Here is a 14,485-nt window from a genome sequence, read left to right as displayed (position 1 = left end):
GTTCTCAATAAAAAAAATATTTCGCGGTTCCCGGTGACTTAGATGGGGTTTCAACTATTGTGGTAATATCTTTTTTGCAAGTCCATCTTGAAAGTTGGAATGATACAGTACGACGAGAGATCGAAGCCGGTAATAAAAACAGCTCTTTCTCCTCTTTCGACACTTCAGGTGAATTGTACTCTACGGCACACTTTCAATGTCCTTCCGCCCGGAGTGCGTGCTACGAAGTCGGCCACAGTGAATGCTTCCGAAGGAACATCATTTAACTTTAGAGACTTGTCTCCAGGTTCGACTTATAGTGTCTGTATACAGGCCAGCACCAGTGCTGGTTTTGGAGAAGCGTTTTGCAGCAAAGTCATCACAGAAACATCAGGTGAGTCTTTAGTTTCTCTTAAGGTTCTGCTAGATAACGCATTTAAAATAGGCAACCACAAGAAGATCCAGGTAAAAAAGAAAAATGGGCCCATTTCCCTGCGAGGCGGACTCGAGTAAATGCGTCGCATAGGGGGTGGGTGTATTGCGTTAACGTTTAGTGTTGGGGGGGTTGGTGCTATCACGTGTACACCACGCAGCTATCACGCCGCTAGCACGCCGTTGAGTCGCGAACGCACGCCGCTGACGACGTAGTTTGAATGAGTCAAGAATATAAGGCGCGTTCGTAGCCTTTGATTCTGTGTCGGTTTTGTGGCGCAGTGGGAAGAGCACCATGTACCTCGCGTTTCGCCCACAGGTAGTGAATGCGTTGTATCAGCAGCTTCTTGACGTAGTTTGAATGAGTCAAGGATATAAGGCGCGTTCGTAGCCTTTCATTCTGTGTCGGCTTTGTGGGGCAGTGGGTAGAGCACCATGTACCTCGCGTTCCGCCCGCAGGGTCGTGGGATCGAAACAAGGCGCCGGTAACTGTTATTTCTTTTTATAGTGTAGGGGGAGGCGGGCTGCTGCGGACGCCGACGCACTGGTGACATCGTGAGTTATACAAATGCTCTGCATTTAAAAAAACATGGGATAGCAGCTAGTGGAATCTGTGAACCTTCCTTTGAATCTGATGTTAATTAAACATTTTTGTGCTCCATTGATTAGAATTTGCTGGGTTCCGTCTAGCCGTGGCTTTGCGCAAATCAACTAGACTAATTTACGAAGTAGGTAGTGCTAAACTGTTGGCCAGTAACGACTGTTGTAGACAGTGTGGTTGTTTGTATCTCGCGTGTGGAATCTAAGGCAGTGTTGTACACGTTCCTCTAAAACAGGAACGAAACCTCGCTCCTCGTTCCTTCGCAATTTTGAAACGAGTTCTCGTTAGAAGTTCCTTCATTGCGAAAGGAACGCGTTCCAGTTCTACTTCGAATATTGGAACGTGTCGCTACATTAACGTTCATTTCACTTTTTTGAATTAAACTATGATGTCGCATATTCCTGAAACGAAATAAAGTGAGAAATTTAAAGGGACGGACAACCGATTTTTGTCGACTATACATTCTCTATCCCAAATGAAAGGGCATCACTTAATGCCCCTTGACGAAAACGGTTTTGATGATAACGCCCTAGTACTTCTTACATCAAAATTTTTAGATCTACGAGCCGCATGTGCCCCTCCCAAAAACAATGCTGGCAACCATGACATAGAGTAGCTCGGCAACATACTTTTGTCTGTATGCGAAATGAAAAATGATATTTAAAAACTTGTCCCCAGATAAAAAAGTTTGAATCGAAGGCTTTCCTGTTCCTTTACGTGTTTTTTTAATGGAACGGTCTGTTTTGCACGAATGCGCCATCTGTTGGGATAGACGATAGGTAGAATCTGGCTTCACGTTGTGGAGGTGGGAAGTTCGATTCTCCCCGAGCGCGACGTTTTTTTAAGCTGCCGTTGGCGCATTTGCAAACTGAAATCAAATATTTTGGCAGTATAAACGCCCCTGACTCAGGCAGAATCGTCAAAGCTCGTTCGCTGGGTCTGTTTACAGAGCACTGCCGTTGATTCTTGGCATGGAGGCTCAGTTAGCCACACTGGGAGCCACCCAGCGACGGCGGGCGGCATGTCTTTAAAAATTTCGAAATAATGTTTAGAAACACATATACATTTAACCTTGCACAAATACTTATGTTAAAAGGTTTTCAGTATGTAAATAAACGTGTCAGCCGTTACAGTAGCTGCTAGGTTTGCAGGTCACGTGACAGGGACACATATTGTAGTGTCAAGTTTCGACACTACGAACCGCCACCCTTCCGATTTCAGGAAGTTTGCTGCCAAATTAAAATTATTTCCGCCAATTTGTTTAGAAATTGCTGCCGTTCCTTCAAAAACCTAACGAGTTACCGTTACAGTTCCAACGACCCATAATGGAACGGTGGCGTTCCTCCATTCGTCCAAACAGGAACTAGTTCCAGGAACGCCGTTCTGTAGAACACTGATCTAAGGAGAGGGCAAAAATGCATTATAACAAATCGTACAGCAGTTATAAAGTGAACCAAGTATATATCATTTCTACTTAATATATAAGCAATCAGGAAATCATGAAAATAAGAACTACTCCACTTCAATTAAATTAAGTTGGGGCTAAACTGATACCCCACTTTGGACTGTTCAGAGATGTCTAAAGCAGTTTGATGTGTGTAGGAGTAAGCCAAGAGCCGAGGTATATTTATATCAGTATTCAATATTGACGTCAGGAAACTCATCTAAAGGTGTTTTGGCGAGTGTAACCTTGCTTGGAATTTTAATGAAATGTCACAATGAGTCTTTAAGAAATTTTGGTTAATCCTCCCATGACAAAATGCAGAAGCGTTTTAGGCGCAGACGATATCCAAACACGAGTGAAAATGGGCAAATAGTAATCCCGGAAAATTACCCTTTAGTAGCATTATAAATATTTCAGCGTGTATTTGCGTGCTTTTACAATGCACCGTGATTTATGACCCATGTTACCCTCCCGAATTCAGAAACAAAAGAAAAACATCGTGCTGCTGTACAGCTCGCATAAAGTTCTTTCCTACTGCGTTGCGTCACAAGAATGTAACGCATGTGTTAAATTTGTCTGGGGCCATTCGCGAGTTATCTATGATCACACACATACAGAGGTTGCTTATAAATTGGCTACACGTCTCCACTGCTTGTTACACGGCGCCCTGATCAAGGTACGTTTTCAAAATTAATCCGGATCCCTCCACTGCAGCACGCCTCACCGCCGAGGTCTAACTTCGGCATGTTCAACCGCACAATCAATCAATCAATCAATCCATCAATCGATCAATCGATAGATCAATTGATAGATCGACAGATCAATCGATTGATCGACCGATCGACCGATTACTGGCCCATCTGCATATAACCCACATTACCCAAATAGTTGAAGACACGCGAAGAGAAATTTGAGCATCGACACTGCTGCAACAGGATGTTTGATTTTGCACGCGGCCAGGCCACGAAATAAAAAAGAGATGCATAAGGGAAAAAGGCAATAACTCAGCACTATACAGCAATACAGTGGTGGCAGCGTGTAGCGGTGGCGTAGAGGTACAGCATCCGCCTCGCGTGCAAAAGGACCGTGGCTCGAATCTCGGTGCCGGGCAATTCCTACCGGATATAAAAAAAGTCCATGTCCCTGTATTGATGGAACTGCAGAATGAGGCTTGGGGTACGGCCTAGCCCTGGCGACCATTGCCGGCAACGCGCTCTCTCACCAGAGCAGGATTGGCCACCCTGGTGTAGTAACGGCAACAACCACTCATGAACACGCCAATTAACACACGGCGCTCTGCTTCAGTAGCTGCGAAGCAACTGAATACGGCGGCGGTCAGACGTGTGACGCAGCAGAGGGTTCTAAGAATTACTGGAGCCGGGCAGGCCGCCATTGGAACCCAAACTTGGCAACGTTTAATATAATATAAAACCTTATCTATGCTCGGTTACAACTTAAACACGACAACGGAAGTTGCCGCTGTGCCTCATCACCGCAGCCGGATGTTACTCCGCGCGCCACAAGTAGTGCGTTACTGGAATATTTTAACATGGCACGAGCCGTTTCCGCGAGGTTCTGTACTTAATATGCCCATAAAGCACTGCAGCGACGGCAGACAAACTGCGCCAGGAAAGGCAGACGATATCACGCATTCATAGCATCTCCGTTCAAAACGCGCGCGCCCGTTGACATACGGGCCCGTCGCTTAGGCGGAGCAATACCGCATATGAGCTGTTGCCGTTCTTAACTTGTTCCGAGTATAGTGAAGCGAGTCTAGAGGTGTTTCTTGAGGAATTAAAGGACATTAAAAGGGATGTCATAGGGTTTAGTAGGGCTAGGAGGATAGGTAAAGCCTTTACGGTGCTGAAAAATGAACATTCTTATGTTACCATGGTCTAGTGGGCAGAAGAGAATTGGGAGTGGGATTTCTAGGCAATAAAAGCATAGCTTGCAACATAGAAGACCACCATAGCATTAACGAAGGGGTAGCAAGCCTTGTAATTAGGCTGAATAAGAGGTACAAACTCAAGGTAGTAGAGGGCTACGCGTCCACATCCAGCCACGACGACCAACCAGTTGAACGCCTCTATGTAGATGTGGAATCGGCAATGGCTAAAGCAAAAACACAGTATACCGTAGTTATGGGAGACTTCAATGCTGAAGTTGGCAAGAATCAGTCTGGAGACGAGGCAGTTCGGAGCTATGGTCTGGGCTGTAGAAATGGCAGGGGGGACCCACCAGTCGAGCTCGCAGAACGGAATAACCTACGCATCATGAATACCTTCCTCTGTAAACGGGAGAGACGGAAATGGACGTGGAGGAGCCCCGATAGGGAGCATAAAAATGAAATAGGCCTTATATTATGCGATAACCCTGGCGTCGTGCAGGATGTGGAAGTGCTCGGAAAGTTAAGGTGTAGTAACCGCCGTATGGTAAGATATCGAATAAGGCTAGATCTGAGGAGGGACCGCAGCAAGCTAGCACGAAAGAAGGCGATTAATGAGCTAACAGTAAGACGTAAAGTAGAAGAATACAGGATAAAACTGCAGAACCAATGTTCAGCTCTTACCAAAAAAGCAGAGCTTACGACACAGGAAGCCAGCGACAATCTTACACGCATTATCACCGAGTGTGCAGTACAAGTTGGGGGCACGATGGCTAGACAGAATACTAGTAAACGTTCCCAGGTGACGAAAGATATAATTATGAAGCGGCAAACCATGACAATCATCACCCCAGCTGACAGAATAGAAAAAAGCGGAGCTCTCGAAGTTAATCAATTAGCGTAGGACAGCTGACATATGGAAGTATAATACGATGAGGATCGAATATGCTGTAAAGAATGGAGGCAGCTTGAAAGCAGTGAAGAGGCGTCTTGGCGTGGGGAACAATGAGATGTATGCACTTAAAGACAAGCAAGGCAATGTCATCACAAATAGGGATAAAATAGTCATAGAAGCCGAGGAGTTCTATAGAGATCTGTACAGTAGCCGAGACAAACAGGATAATGCCGAAAGAGAAAGTAGTTCATAGGAGATAGACATTTCACCGGTAACGACCGGAGAAGTAAGGAAGGCTTTCAAAGAAATGAAATGGGGCAAAGCACCTGGTGACGATCACATAACAGCAGACCTCTTCAAGGATAGCGGGTAAATTGTACTAGAAAAACTGGAAAACCTGCATACGCAATGCCTAATGACCGCGAGTGTACCGGAATCTTGGAAGAACGCGAACATCATCCTAATCCATCATAAAGGTGACAGGAATGACTTGAAAAATTACAGGCTGATCAGCTTACTGTCAGTCGTCTACAAGGTACTTACCAAGGTAATCGCTAGCTGAATTTCTGCCATTTTAGATTTCAGTCTACCTCAACAACAAGCAGAGTTCCGTGAAAGCTATTCAACACTGGACCATATTCACACGATCAATCAAATGATGGAGAAGTGCGCTAAGTATACTGAACTCCTATATGCAGCATTCATCGATTAGGAGAAAGCATCTGCTCGGTCGAAACCTCAGCAGTCATTCATGCATTACCGAGCCAGGGTGTAGATGAGCATTATGTAAGAATACTAGAGAATATTTACAATGGGGCCACACCTACCTACCATCATCCCCCATAAGGAGAGCAGGAAGTGGTAAGTGAATATATCTACATAGGCCAAGTTTTGACCCCGGGTCCCAACCATGAGGCAGAGATAATCAGATAGATAAGAATGGGTGGAGTGCATACGGCAGCATTCTCATATAATGAATAGCAGCCTAGCATTGTCCCTGAAGAAGAAACTGTATTACAGCTGCTTCTTAGCGGTACTCATCAATGGGGAGAAACTTGGAGGCTCACTAAGAGGGTTCAACTTTATTTGATGACGACTAAGCGAGCGATGGAACGGAATATGATAGGTGTAACATTAAGGGACAAGAAGAGAGTGGAGTTGATCTGGGAACAAATGCGTGTTAAGGACGTATTAGTAGAAATTTAGAAGAAATGGACGCGGGCAGGGTATGTAGTTCGAAGGCAAGATAACCATTGGTCATGAAGGGTAACAGAGTGAGTCCCTAGAGAAAGCAAGCGTTGCAGGGGGCAGCAGAAAGTTATATGGGCAGATGACATCAAGAAGTGTTCGAGGATAAATTGGTCGCAGTTATCACAGGACCGGGATAATTGGAGATTCATGGCAGAGGCCGTTACCCGGCAGTGGGTGTAGATAGGCTGGTGAGGATGACCATGATGATGATGATGATTATACAGCAATACAGAATTGTGGTGTAGCGGGCGTTCTACACACAACTTTCCGAATGTCTTATTATTTTTAATTTCTCCTTCATGCCTGTTGCAAAATTGCTGATCTCTGTGGGCAAAGAAGACGTGAGAGCTGCGTAAGCGTAGTGCTACCGAGCTGCAAAAAGCAATTTTGAGTCGCCCTGGTGACAAGGAGTTTAAAGTATGGGGGCTCCAATTTGATAAATTGCTGTTATTTTATAAGACATATAGTCGATAGTCTGCCTTGATCTTACAAATTCCACAAAGGGCAGGGGCCCCACCAATGATACACCACATACACTAGCTTAAGAATGGGTAGCACTAGGTACATGTCCTTCATTGCACATATTACAGCGTTTTGTTCCTTCGGGGTTACTTCTGCACCTCTGAAACAAAAGTAAATGTTCGACTAGCAGACAAGATGCCACAGAGACCTTACAGCAGCACGTTAACTTCTCGTCTTCAGTTCCAGGCGCCCCGAACCACCTGAGGTCAACCGAAGAAGATGTCGGGAGCCTGAAAGTGCAGTGGGATGCACCGGCCCTAAAGAATGGAGCACTGACGAGCTACTCGGTAAAGTCATTGACTTCAGATTGACGAAGGCCTTAGATCTCCATGTCTTATGACACGCGTTGGTAGATAGAGTCTATCGTGGGGCACCTAAGATAGGTTTTCAATCTGGTGATCACGCTCCGAAGAAGGGATAGAGGAGTCGAGGTAGGTGGCCGCCACACGTGCAATCGATACCGGCCCCCTTAAGAGGTGAAGGTACCGTAGTGGGCGCGCAGGAGGCCGCTGGAGATGTTTAGGGGGGGGGGGGGTAACGAGCTTGGGGGTGTGCTTTAAAAGGGGCTGTGAAAATTGTGACACACAAAGTTCTACAAAAAGCTGAACAGAGATCGACATCAGAAGGACCAACTAGAAAACCTAGATTTACAAAATGTTCACTGAATTATCCCACAAGCTTGATAAGAAGAGGCTCGCAGATTGGAAGTAATATATTTTCTACCTTCCTGGCTAAGTGTCCGAATCTAGGATTATATAACACGGAACAGTCACTGACATAAGACATTTCTGTACAAAATCTAAAACGCCATGTTCATACCTGAGAAAGATCTGTATTGTGTCTTCAGAGACGTCAGACGTCCTACGAGGAGGGAAATATTTAAGCGGAATAGTTGGGTAACGCGGAAGAACACTTTGGGAGGGTGGAGAAGGAATGAAAACGCTGGAACTACGGTTGTAGAGCTTGAACAAACGACGAATACGTTTCCGACTTTTGTTCGCTGCAGGTGAATTCAACTTTAGAACATACCTTCAATGACCTGCAGCCCGGTTTCTGGGCGCCAAAATCGGCTGCAGTGAATGCCTCCAAGGGTACTTCGTTTTACCTTGAAAACCTGCCCCCGGGATCCACTTATCGCGTGTGTGTACAGGCCAGCACTAGCGCAGGCCTTGGAGAAGCCGCCTGCGGCAACTTCACCACAAAAGTGTCTGGTAAGTTTGCCGAGGAACATCGTGAAAAGCGGATGAGAAAAAGAGACATACAGAGGACGACAGTCCATTTAGCTTGTGAGCCTTTCAGGTGTATTCATAGTAGTTAAGCTGTGGAGCTTGGATTCGTTAATTTTCAATCGCATTGATCGATGTTTGTTCCATAATGAGTTTTGGCGTAAGTGCGTATTTGAATGCACATTAAATTTTGTTTCACAGAAGGGAAACATTTTCACCACCTGTAATTCCTAAACTTAGAAGAAGGCAAACGTTCGGTACACTTGTGCCTTGTGGGTTTGGCCATTTTCGTACAAGCCTCTACTCTACACGATAGGTACCCTGAAATTGTACCTAATGCAGTATTTGCTTAATTTTCTTTGCTCTCTTCACAGTCACTCCGATTTGTTTTAAAATACGACTTTATTCTCAAAACAAAACAAAAAAAAAAACATATCAGGATGCCAGCCAACGCTCGCTGTGTTATAACGACTCGACTTTAGTTCCAGACGTGTCGGGTAACTTGCGGTCAGAGGAAGAAACCACACACAGCCTGAAAGTCCACTGGGACGCGCCGGTGCAAAAGAATGGAGCCCTGACGACCTACCGGGTAGGGCTATTTTTTTTTATCAAGGTGGAAACAACTGCAGTAATTTGCAGTAATAATCTTCTATCTCAGGAGGGCGGGGTCGCCCTTTCATATCGTTCATGTAATTCACATTGAACAGGAAGTAGACGCAACATGTCGAAACCTGCGTTGATTTGGTGGACTGAACATGTAAACTGTGGGCGTTGCAACCTGAGCTACAACAAGTAAAGTAAAAAAGTAGGGGAGTTCCACTCTCTACTAGTTTTAGTATCAGCCTGGCGTTGCTAGCGGGAACTGTCAATAGAGGGCGCCGCAGCCTATAAGGAGTCACTGGATTCAGTTTTCATTATGCATTAAGTTATTATTTATACCTTATTTTATATCATTGTGTGGTTATTTGCGGCCTAGCAATGGCAGTGTCCGTGGAAACGGCGCATCGCAAACATTACCCCAAACCCTTTGCTAAGTGAGGAACGTGTCTCTCTGTAGCGCAATTGGATTGACATCGGCTTCATAACGCGAGGGACCCACGTTCGATCCCAACCAGGGGAAGTGAGATTCTTTGGGAAGCCTCTTTTTGGGTTCACTTAAAAGTGTTCAACACTTAGAGGTGCTCCGCAATTAATACACGTTTACAAGAAACAGCAGCATTCCCATCCGTATTCCAGGCAGGAGACACGCTTATGGAGTGGACAAAACTTGACGAATACACTTGCCATACTGCTAAGCGAGGAACTCGGAAGGGTATCCGACTCGTCGTTACAGCCGGAGCGTAACAAAAATGTCGTAGCGGTATTGAAAAGATTTCTCGGTTGCCGGAAAAAAGCTAGCGAGAGCAGGCTAGCCTCTGGAACGTGAGGCAGGAATTGTTAGGGCTGGATGTGTTGAAAAGCAACTTTGAGCAGCTCAACTTCTTTTATACGTTTTTTAAAGCAGAAAACAGAAAAAATTCCGTGCCACCTCCACTAAAGCGAACCCTGCGTAGGGGGCGAAGCATGCATATAAGTGTACTCTTGGAGCCTTGGCGTTTTGCCAACGAAGGTGAAACTTTTGAGGGGTAGAGGTATATAGCTTTGCTGTAAAAATCTCGTGTCTTTGAAGCAAGAACAGTTTTATCGCGAGGCGTGAACGAGTATCCCGGTGTTTTTTTAGTGCGCATTGCGTTCTAGCGCGAGGCCTAAACAAGTGTCCAGATGTTTTAGAACCGTCACTACATGAGACGGCGGTTACGATAACGACATACGACGCCGAGAGCCCGGGCCATTGAGGGGCTTCGCCTTCCAAACGTTCATATTGATGGTTGAAGCGCTCACACAACAGGGACGAAGGTACACAAACAGACGACGTGGCGCTTTTTTACTATCTTTCGGGGAAGTAGAAAAGTTCAACGAAAGTAGAATTTTTTCCACTTTCATCCTTGCTATGTGCGCGCTTCCACCATCAAGATAAACAGCTATCAACTGGCCCAATTGTCCGTTCTGCTGCCCCTAAAAGTACTTTTTTGAATCAGAAAAAGCTCATATTTTAGTCGACAATCCACTTGTAAGAGTCTGAGAAACATCATTTTACGGTAAAACAGTTAAAATCATACCCCAGATGCAGCGTCGTATATGCAAGCACACGTCCGTTAGGTTGTGCAAATGTTACATGTGAACTGTGAGTGATTGAAAGAAATACGTGGTTGTTGTTGAATATGCCTCACTAGGGAAGAAGAGAAAGCAGTAATTCCTATCACTGTCAGCACCGATCGGCCAGCACAGCACGAGCTTGCCGCAAAATGTTGACACAACCACGCTGTTAGCTCTAGTTGGCGTGTCTGTAAGGGGCCGATAGCTTAGATGAGTACTTTGATTTTTGAATAGGGAATACGAGAGCTATTTGTATTGTCTTATCTTGACAAAAATTCCTACTTAAATAATTGGCAGAGCAGCATGTCTTCGATATTTCGGCGCAGGTTAAAACATCCTTAGGTGGTCAAAATTAAACCGGAGCCCTCCATTACGGCGAGCCTCATCGCCTGTGTAGCGTCGGCGCGTTAAACCCCACAATCAGTAAAAAAACTCATGCAGTCGTGAGCTAGCGGAGTTGTTCCAAAACAACTAAAAAGTTACCGTTATTATCCAGGTTATGGGTGCTTTGATCACACACATAACTTTCATGCTTCCGTAGCGAGATGTGCATTTATTAAAATCAATTGAGTGTATCGGAAAAATGATTTCAGTGCTTCATCAGTTACCTAAAAAGCTAAAGACGGACAATCGTAACACATGACCAGCCCCATTTACTCTCTGTTTGCACTCTAGGTGGTTTCAACTCTGGTACATACCTTCAATGACCTACAACCCGAAATGTGGGAACCGAAGACAGCCGCAGTGAATGCCTCCGAAGGCACTTCATTGTACATGGCAGATCTGTCTCCGGGTTCTACGTACAACGTCTGCGTACAGGCCAGCAATAGTGCTGGCTTTGGGAAAGCCTTGTGTGCCAATTTTAGCACGAGAGTCTCTGGTGAGTCCATGGTCTTCTGTCACTCAAGTCCTTTATTATGGAGGATATCTCCATTCCGAGCACAAACGAATGATCTAGGAATGCTGACAGGTAGTGGGACCCGCTAAAACGTTTCCTGTATACACCGTTTCTGTTACAGATGTAACACAAAAGACATTCATGCGTATAACATGGGAATGATCGAGGAAACGCTGCAAATAGGGAGAAGCTTGAAAACAGCTAAGATGAAGGTAGCCATTGGAAAATACAGGATGTACGCACTCAGAGACGAGTAGGGTAACGTTACGCACAGCTTGGACGAGATAGTAAATGTAGTTGTAGCAGAACGATTATATACCAAGTTGTATGCCATCGACGTTTTATCAGGGGAGAATACTGAGCGTACAAGCCCAACTTGCGATGTCCCGCTAGTGACTACATAAGAAGTTGGAAAGGCTCTCAAAGGAATGAAAATAGGAAAAGATGGTGGTGACGACGGGATACCCGTGGGTCTTTTGAAGCTTGCTGAAAAAGCTTGCTGAACTCTTTCCAGAATGCCTAAAGACTCATAAAGTGCCCATAGCCTGAAAAAGCGCCAACATTATTCAGATTCATAAGAAGGGAGATAACAAGGACCTCAAGAACTAGAGACCCATTCGCCTACTCTCAGTTGTTTGAAAGCTGTTTTACCAGAGTTATAGTTAGACGCATAGGCGACAGCCTGGATTCCCAACAACCCAGAGAGCAGACTGGGTTTAACAAAAGGTACCCAACCATGGATCACATCCATGGGATAAATCAAGTGATTGAAAAATCCGCAGAGTACACTAAACCCCTTTAAATGGAATTTGTAGATTATGAGAAAGCGTTCGATTCCATGTTCATCGGAGCCATGCTAGAAGCATTAAAAGACTAGGGGATAGCGGAGACCTACATAAGACTTCTAGAAGACATACATGAGGAATGAATGGGCAGAATGACCCTCCACCAGCGAAGCGATAAATTCCCAACTCGGAAAGGAGTGAGAGCGATACCAAATATATAATGCCTTTATTTTCCATCCACAATGATGTAGGCACAGAGGGAAAAAAAGCTAATCTGGTTAGCTTGACGGCGCTTCCTCCTCCTCGAATAATACATAGATAATTCAAGAGGCACTCAGCACAGCACAAAGCGCAAAAAAGGAAGTAACAAAAAAAAGTAATGGCGCTGTATTTACAGGCGTTCTGAAAAAAAAAAAAAAGAAACAGGAAAGAAAAAGAAAATGGAAATCGGCCGCAAAATTCACAAACGCTTTCTTTAACACTGGAAGAACTAGCAGGCTAGTAAAACAGCAAAGCAAAATATAAAAAGAAACAAACAACAAAAAAAACCTTCAGAAAAAAAACTTCTCCATTTCACACCGCAACGTAGGGCTGACACGAACAGTTCAAAACTAGAACTAAACATAAACAAGAAAACACTTTTGCTTGGCAACGCAGCGTTGATAGTAGACCAGTGCGCGATTCAGAAATATACAAACAGCATTTGCAACAATAAAAACGCTTTTTACACCGAAAACCACTTTTGACAGTGAGATAGCGAAAAGGAACAAACCATCGATTCCACTCAATACAACAAAAACAGAAATAGAGAACAGCAACGATTAGCTTCCGTTACGGCTGCAAATAAACACTCGTAAATCCCTTTTCTTCACAGTATTCAAATTTATATTTGAATTTATGCAAAAGTTTAACATCTCCGGAATTTTATATCTGAACATTTCTTGTCCGTAGTTTGTTCTAAACGAGGAAATGTTCCAAACACCACGGCTGCGTGTTGCGTGTATCTCGGGTCATTTCTGTAAAGCGGCTAAACTGTGAAAGAAATTACTTGGACTTTTTATTGCCATTTTATAGCTTGCACATACGGTAGGCATAAATATTATAAACAGTCATTATTTCGTATTTTTGAAATTCAAATGCGAAGGATAATCATACGAGACGTTTGCTACGTTTCTTAGCATTTTTTTGTGTAAGACAGGTAATTTGTGTAGATTGACAGCCCCCGTATGTCCCAAAATTAAGCAGCAGTAGTTTAGGTGCGAAGCAAACCGGGAGTTATAAATAAGAAGCTTCACTCGAGTAGGGAGGATCTGTTTGTAAACGAAAGTAAGGCCAGTAATGCGAGATAACTTCAATGCGACATACTCTACGTGCTCGTTACATTTCATGCTCTCTGAGAAAATTACACCCAGTGTTTTAAATGATCTGACTATTTCTATTTCGCGCCACATAGCTCAAAATTCATAACGAGGTTAAATTGCGTATTCTTCGTGTGAAACACAATAGCTTTAGTTTTATTAGTATTTATTTTCAGTCCACTGAAATCTGCCCAATTTCCTAGACCTACAAGACTTTTATTTGCTTTCAAATCGAGTTGATTTGCCGATGAAGCGGAAAATAGCAAAGTGGTGTCATCTGCATAAATGACAAATTTCGCTTGTTTATCAATCTGTGGGATATCGTTAACTAAAATATTAAATAAAAATGGGCCTAATATGCTGCCTTGTGGCACACCTGATGGGATAGGTTTCACGGCGGACGTGTGCTCATTTATCTGAACGAACTGCATTCGGCTACTTAAATAGGATTTTAGAAGCATCAAAGGCGTTCCCCGGAAGCCGTAGTATTCTAGCTTTTTCAGTAAGAGTGAGTGATCCAGATAGTCGAAAGCTTTGGTAAAATCCACGTATATACCAACAGCCAACTTTCTTTCTTCAAATGCGTTCAAAATAAATTCTTTTTGCTCTAGGAGTGCAAGCTCTGTTGAGCGGTGCTTCCTGAAACCGAATTGAGCGTCGGTCAGCAACTTCAGCTTATCGCAGAAGTGAGACATTCTAGAAAAAACTACCTTTTCCAGTCGTTTTGAAAATCCAGGCAGTATTGACACTGGCCTATGGTTTCCGATATCATTCCTGTCGCCTTTCTTGAACAAAACACTGACCCTGGCGAGTTGCATATGTTGCGGGAAAACACCTTGGGATAGGCAAAGGTTAAATATATGTGTTAGGATCGGTAGTATAAGATCTAACACAAACTTTACGGGTTTTACATTAATTCCATAGGCATCGCAGCTTGCGCTGTTGTTCCATTCTAGAAAAACTGATTTCACCTCGTCATCGGCTACCGGGCGCAAAAAAATGTCTCATCACTC

The 14,485-nt window shown here is 44.2% G+C and overlaps 1 protein-coding gene across 1 annotated transcript in view; it reads left to right on the top strand.

Moving 5' to 3' along the window:
* Nucleotides 1-14,485, top strand: part of LOC144161666 (phosphatidylinositol phosphatase PTPRQ-like) — a 110,431-nt gene that overhangs the window by 57,765 nt on the left and 38,181 nt on the right. The window contains exons 17-21 of the mRNA XM_077692293.1: nucleotides 169-373; nucleotides 7,190-7,296; nucleotides 8,016-8,220; nucleotides 8,718-8,824; nucleotides 11,107-11,311. Of these exons, the coding sequence (XP_077548419.1) occupies nucleotides 169-373; nucleotides 7,190-7,296; nucleotides 8,016-8,220; nucleotides 8,718-8,824; nucleotides 11,107-11,311 (829 nt within the window). The remainder of the gene's footprint in view (nucleotides 1-168; nucleotides 374-7,189; nucleotides 7,297-8,015; nucleotides 8,221-8,717; nucleotides 8,825-11,106; nucleotides 11,312-14,485) is intronic.

The sequence above is a fragment of the Haemaphysalis longicornis genome, unplaced genomic scaffold (assembly GCF_048455015.1).
Source record: "Haemaphysalis longicornis isolate Haplotype H1 unplaced genomic scaffold, Haemaphysalis longicornis Haplotype H1 scaffold_12, whole genome shotgun sequence".
NCBI lineage: Eukaryota > Metazoa > Arthropoda > Arachnida > Ixodida > Ixodidae > Haemaphysalis > Haemaphysalis longicornis.
This window is presented reverse-complemented; position numbering and strand designations above follow the sequence as displayed.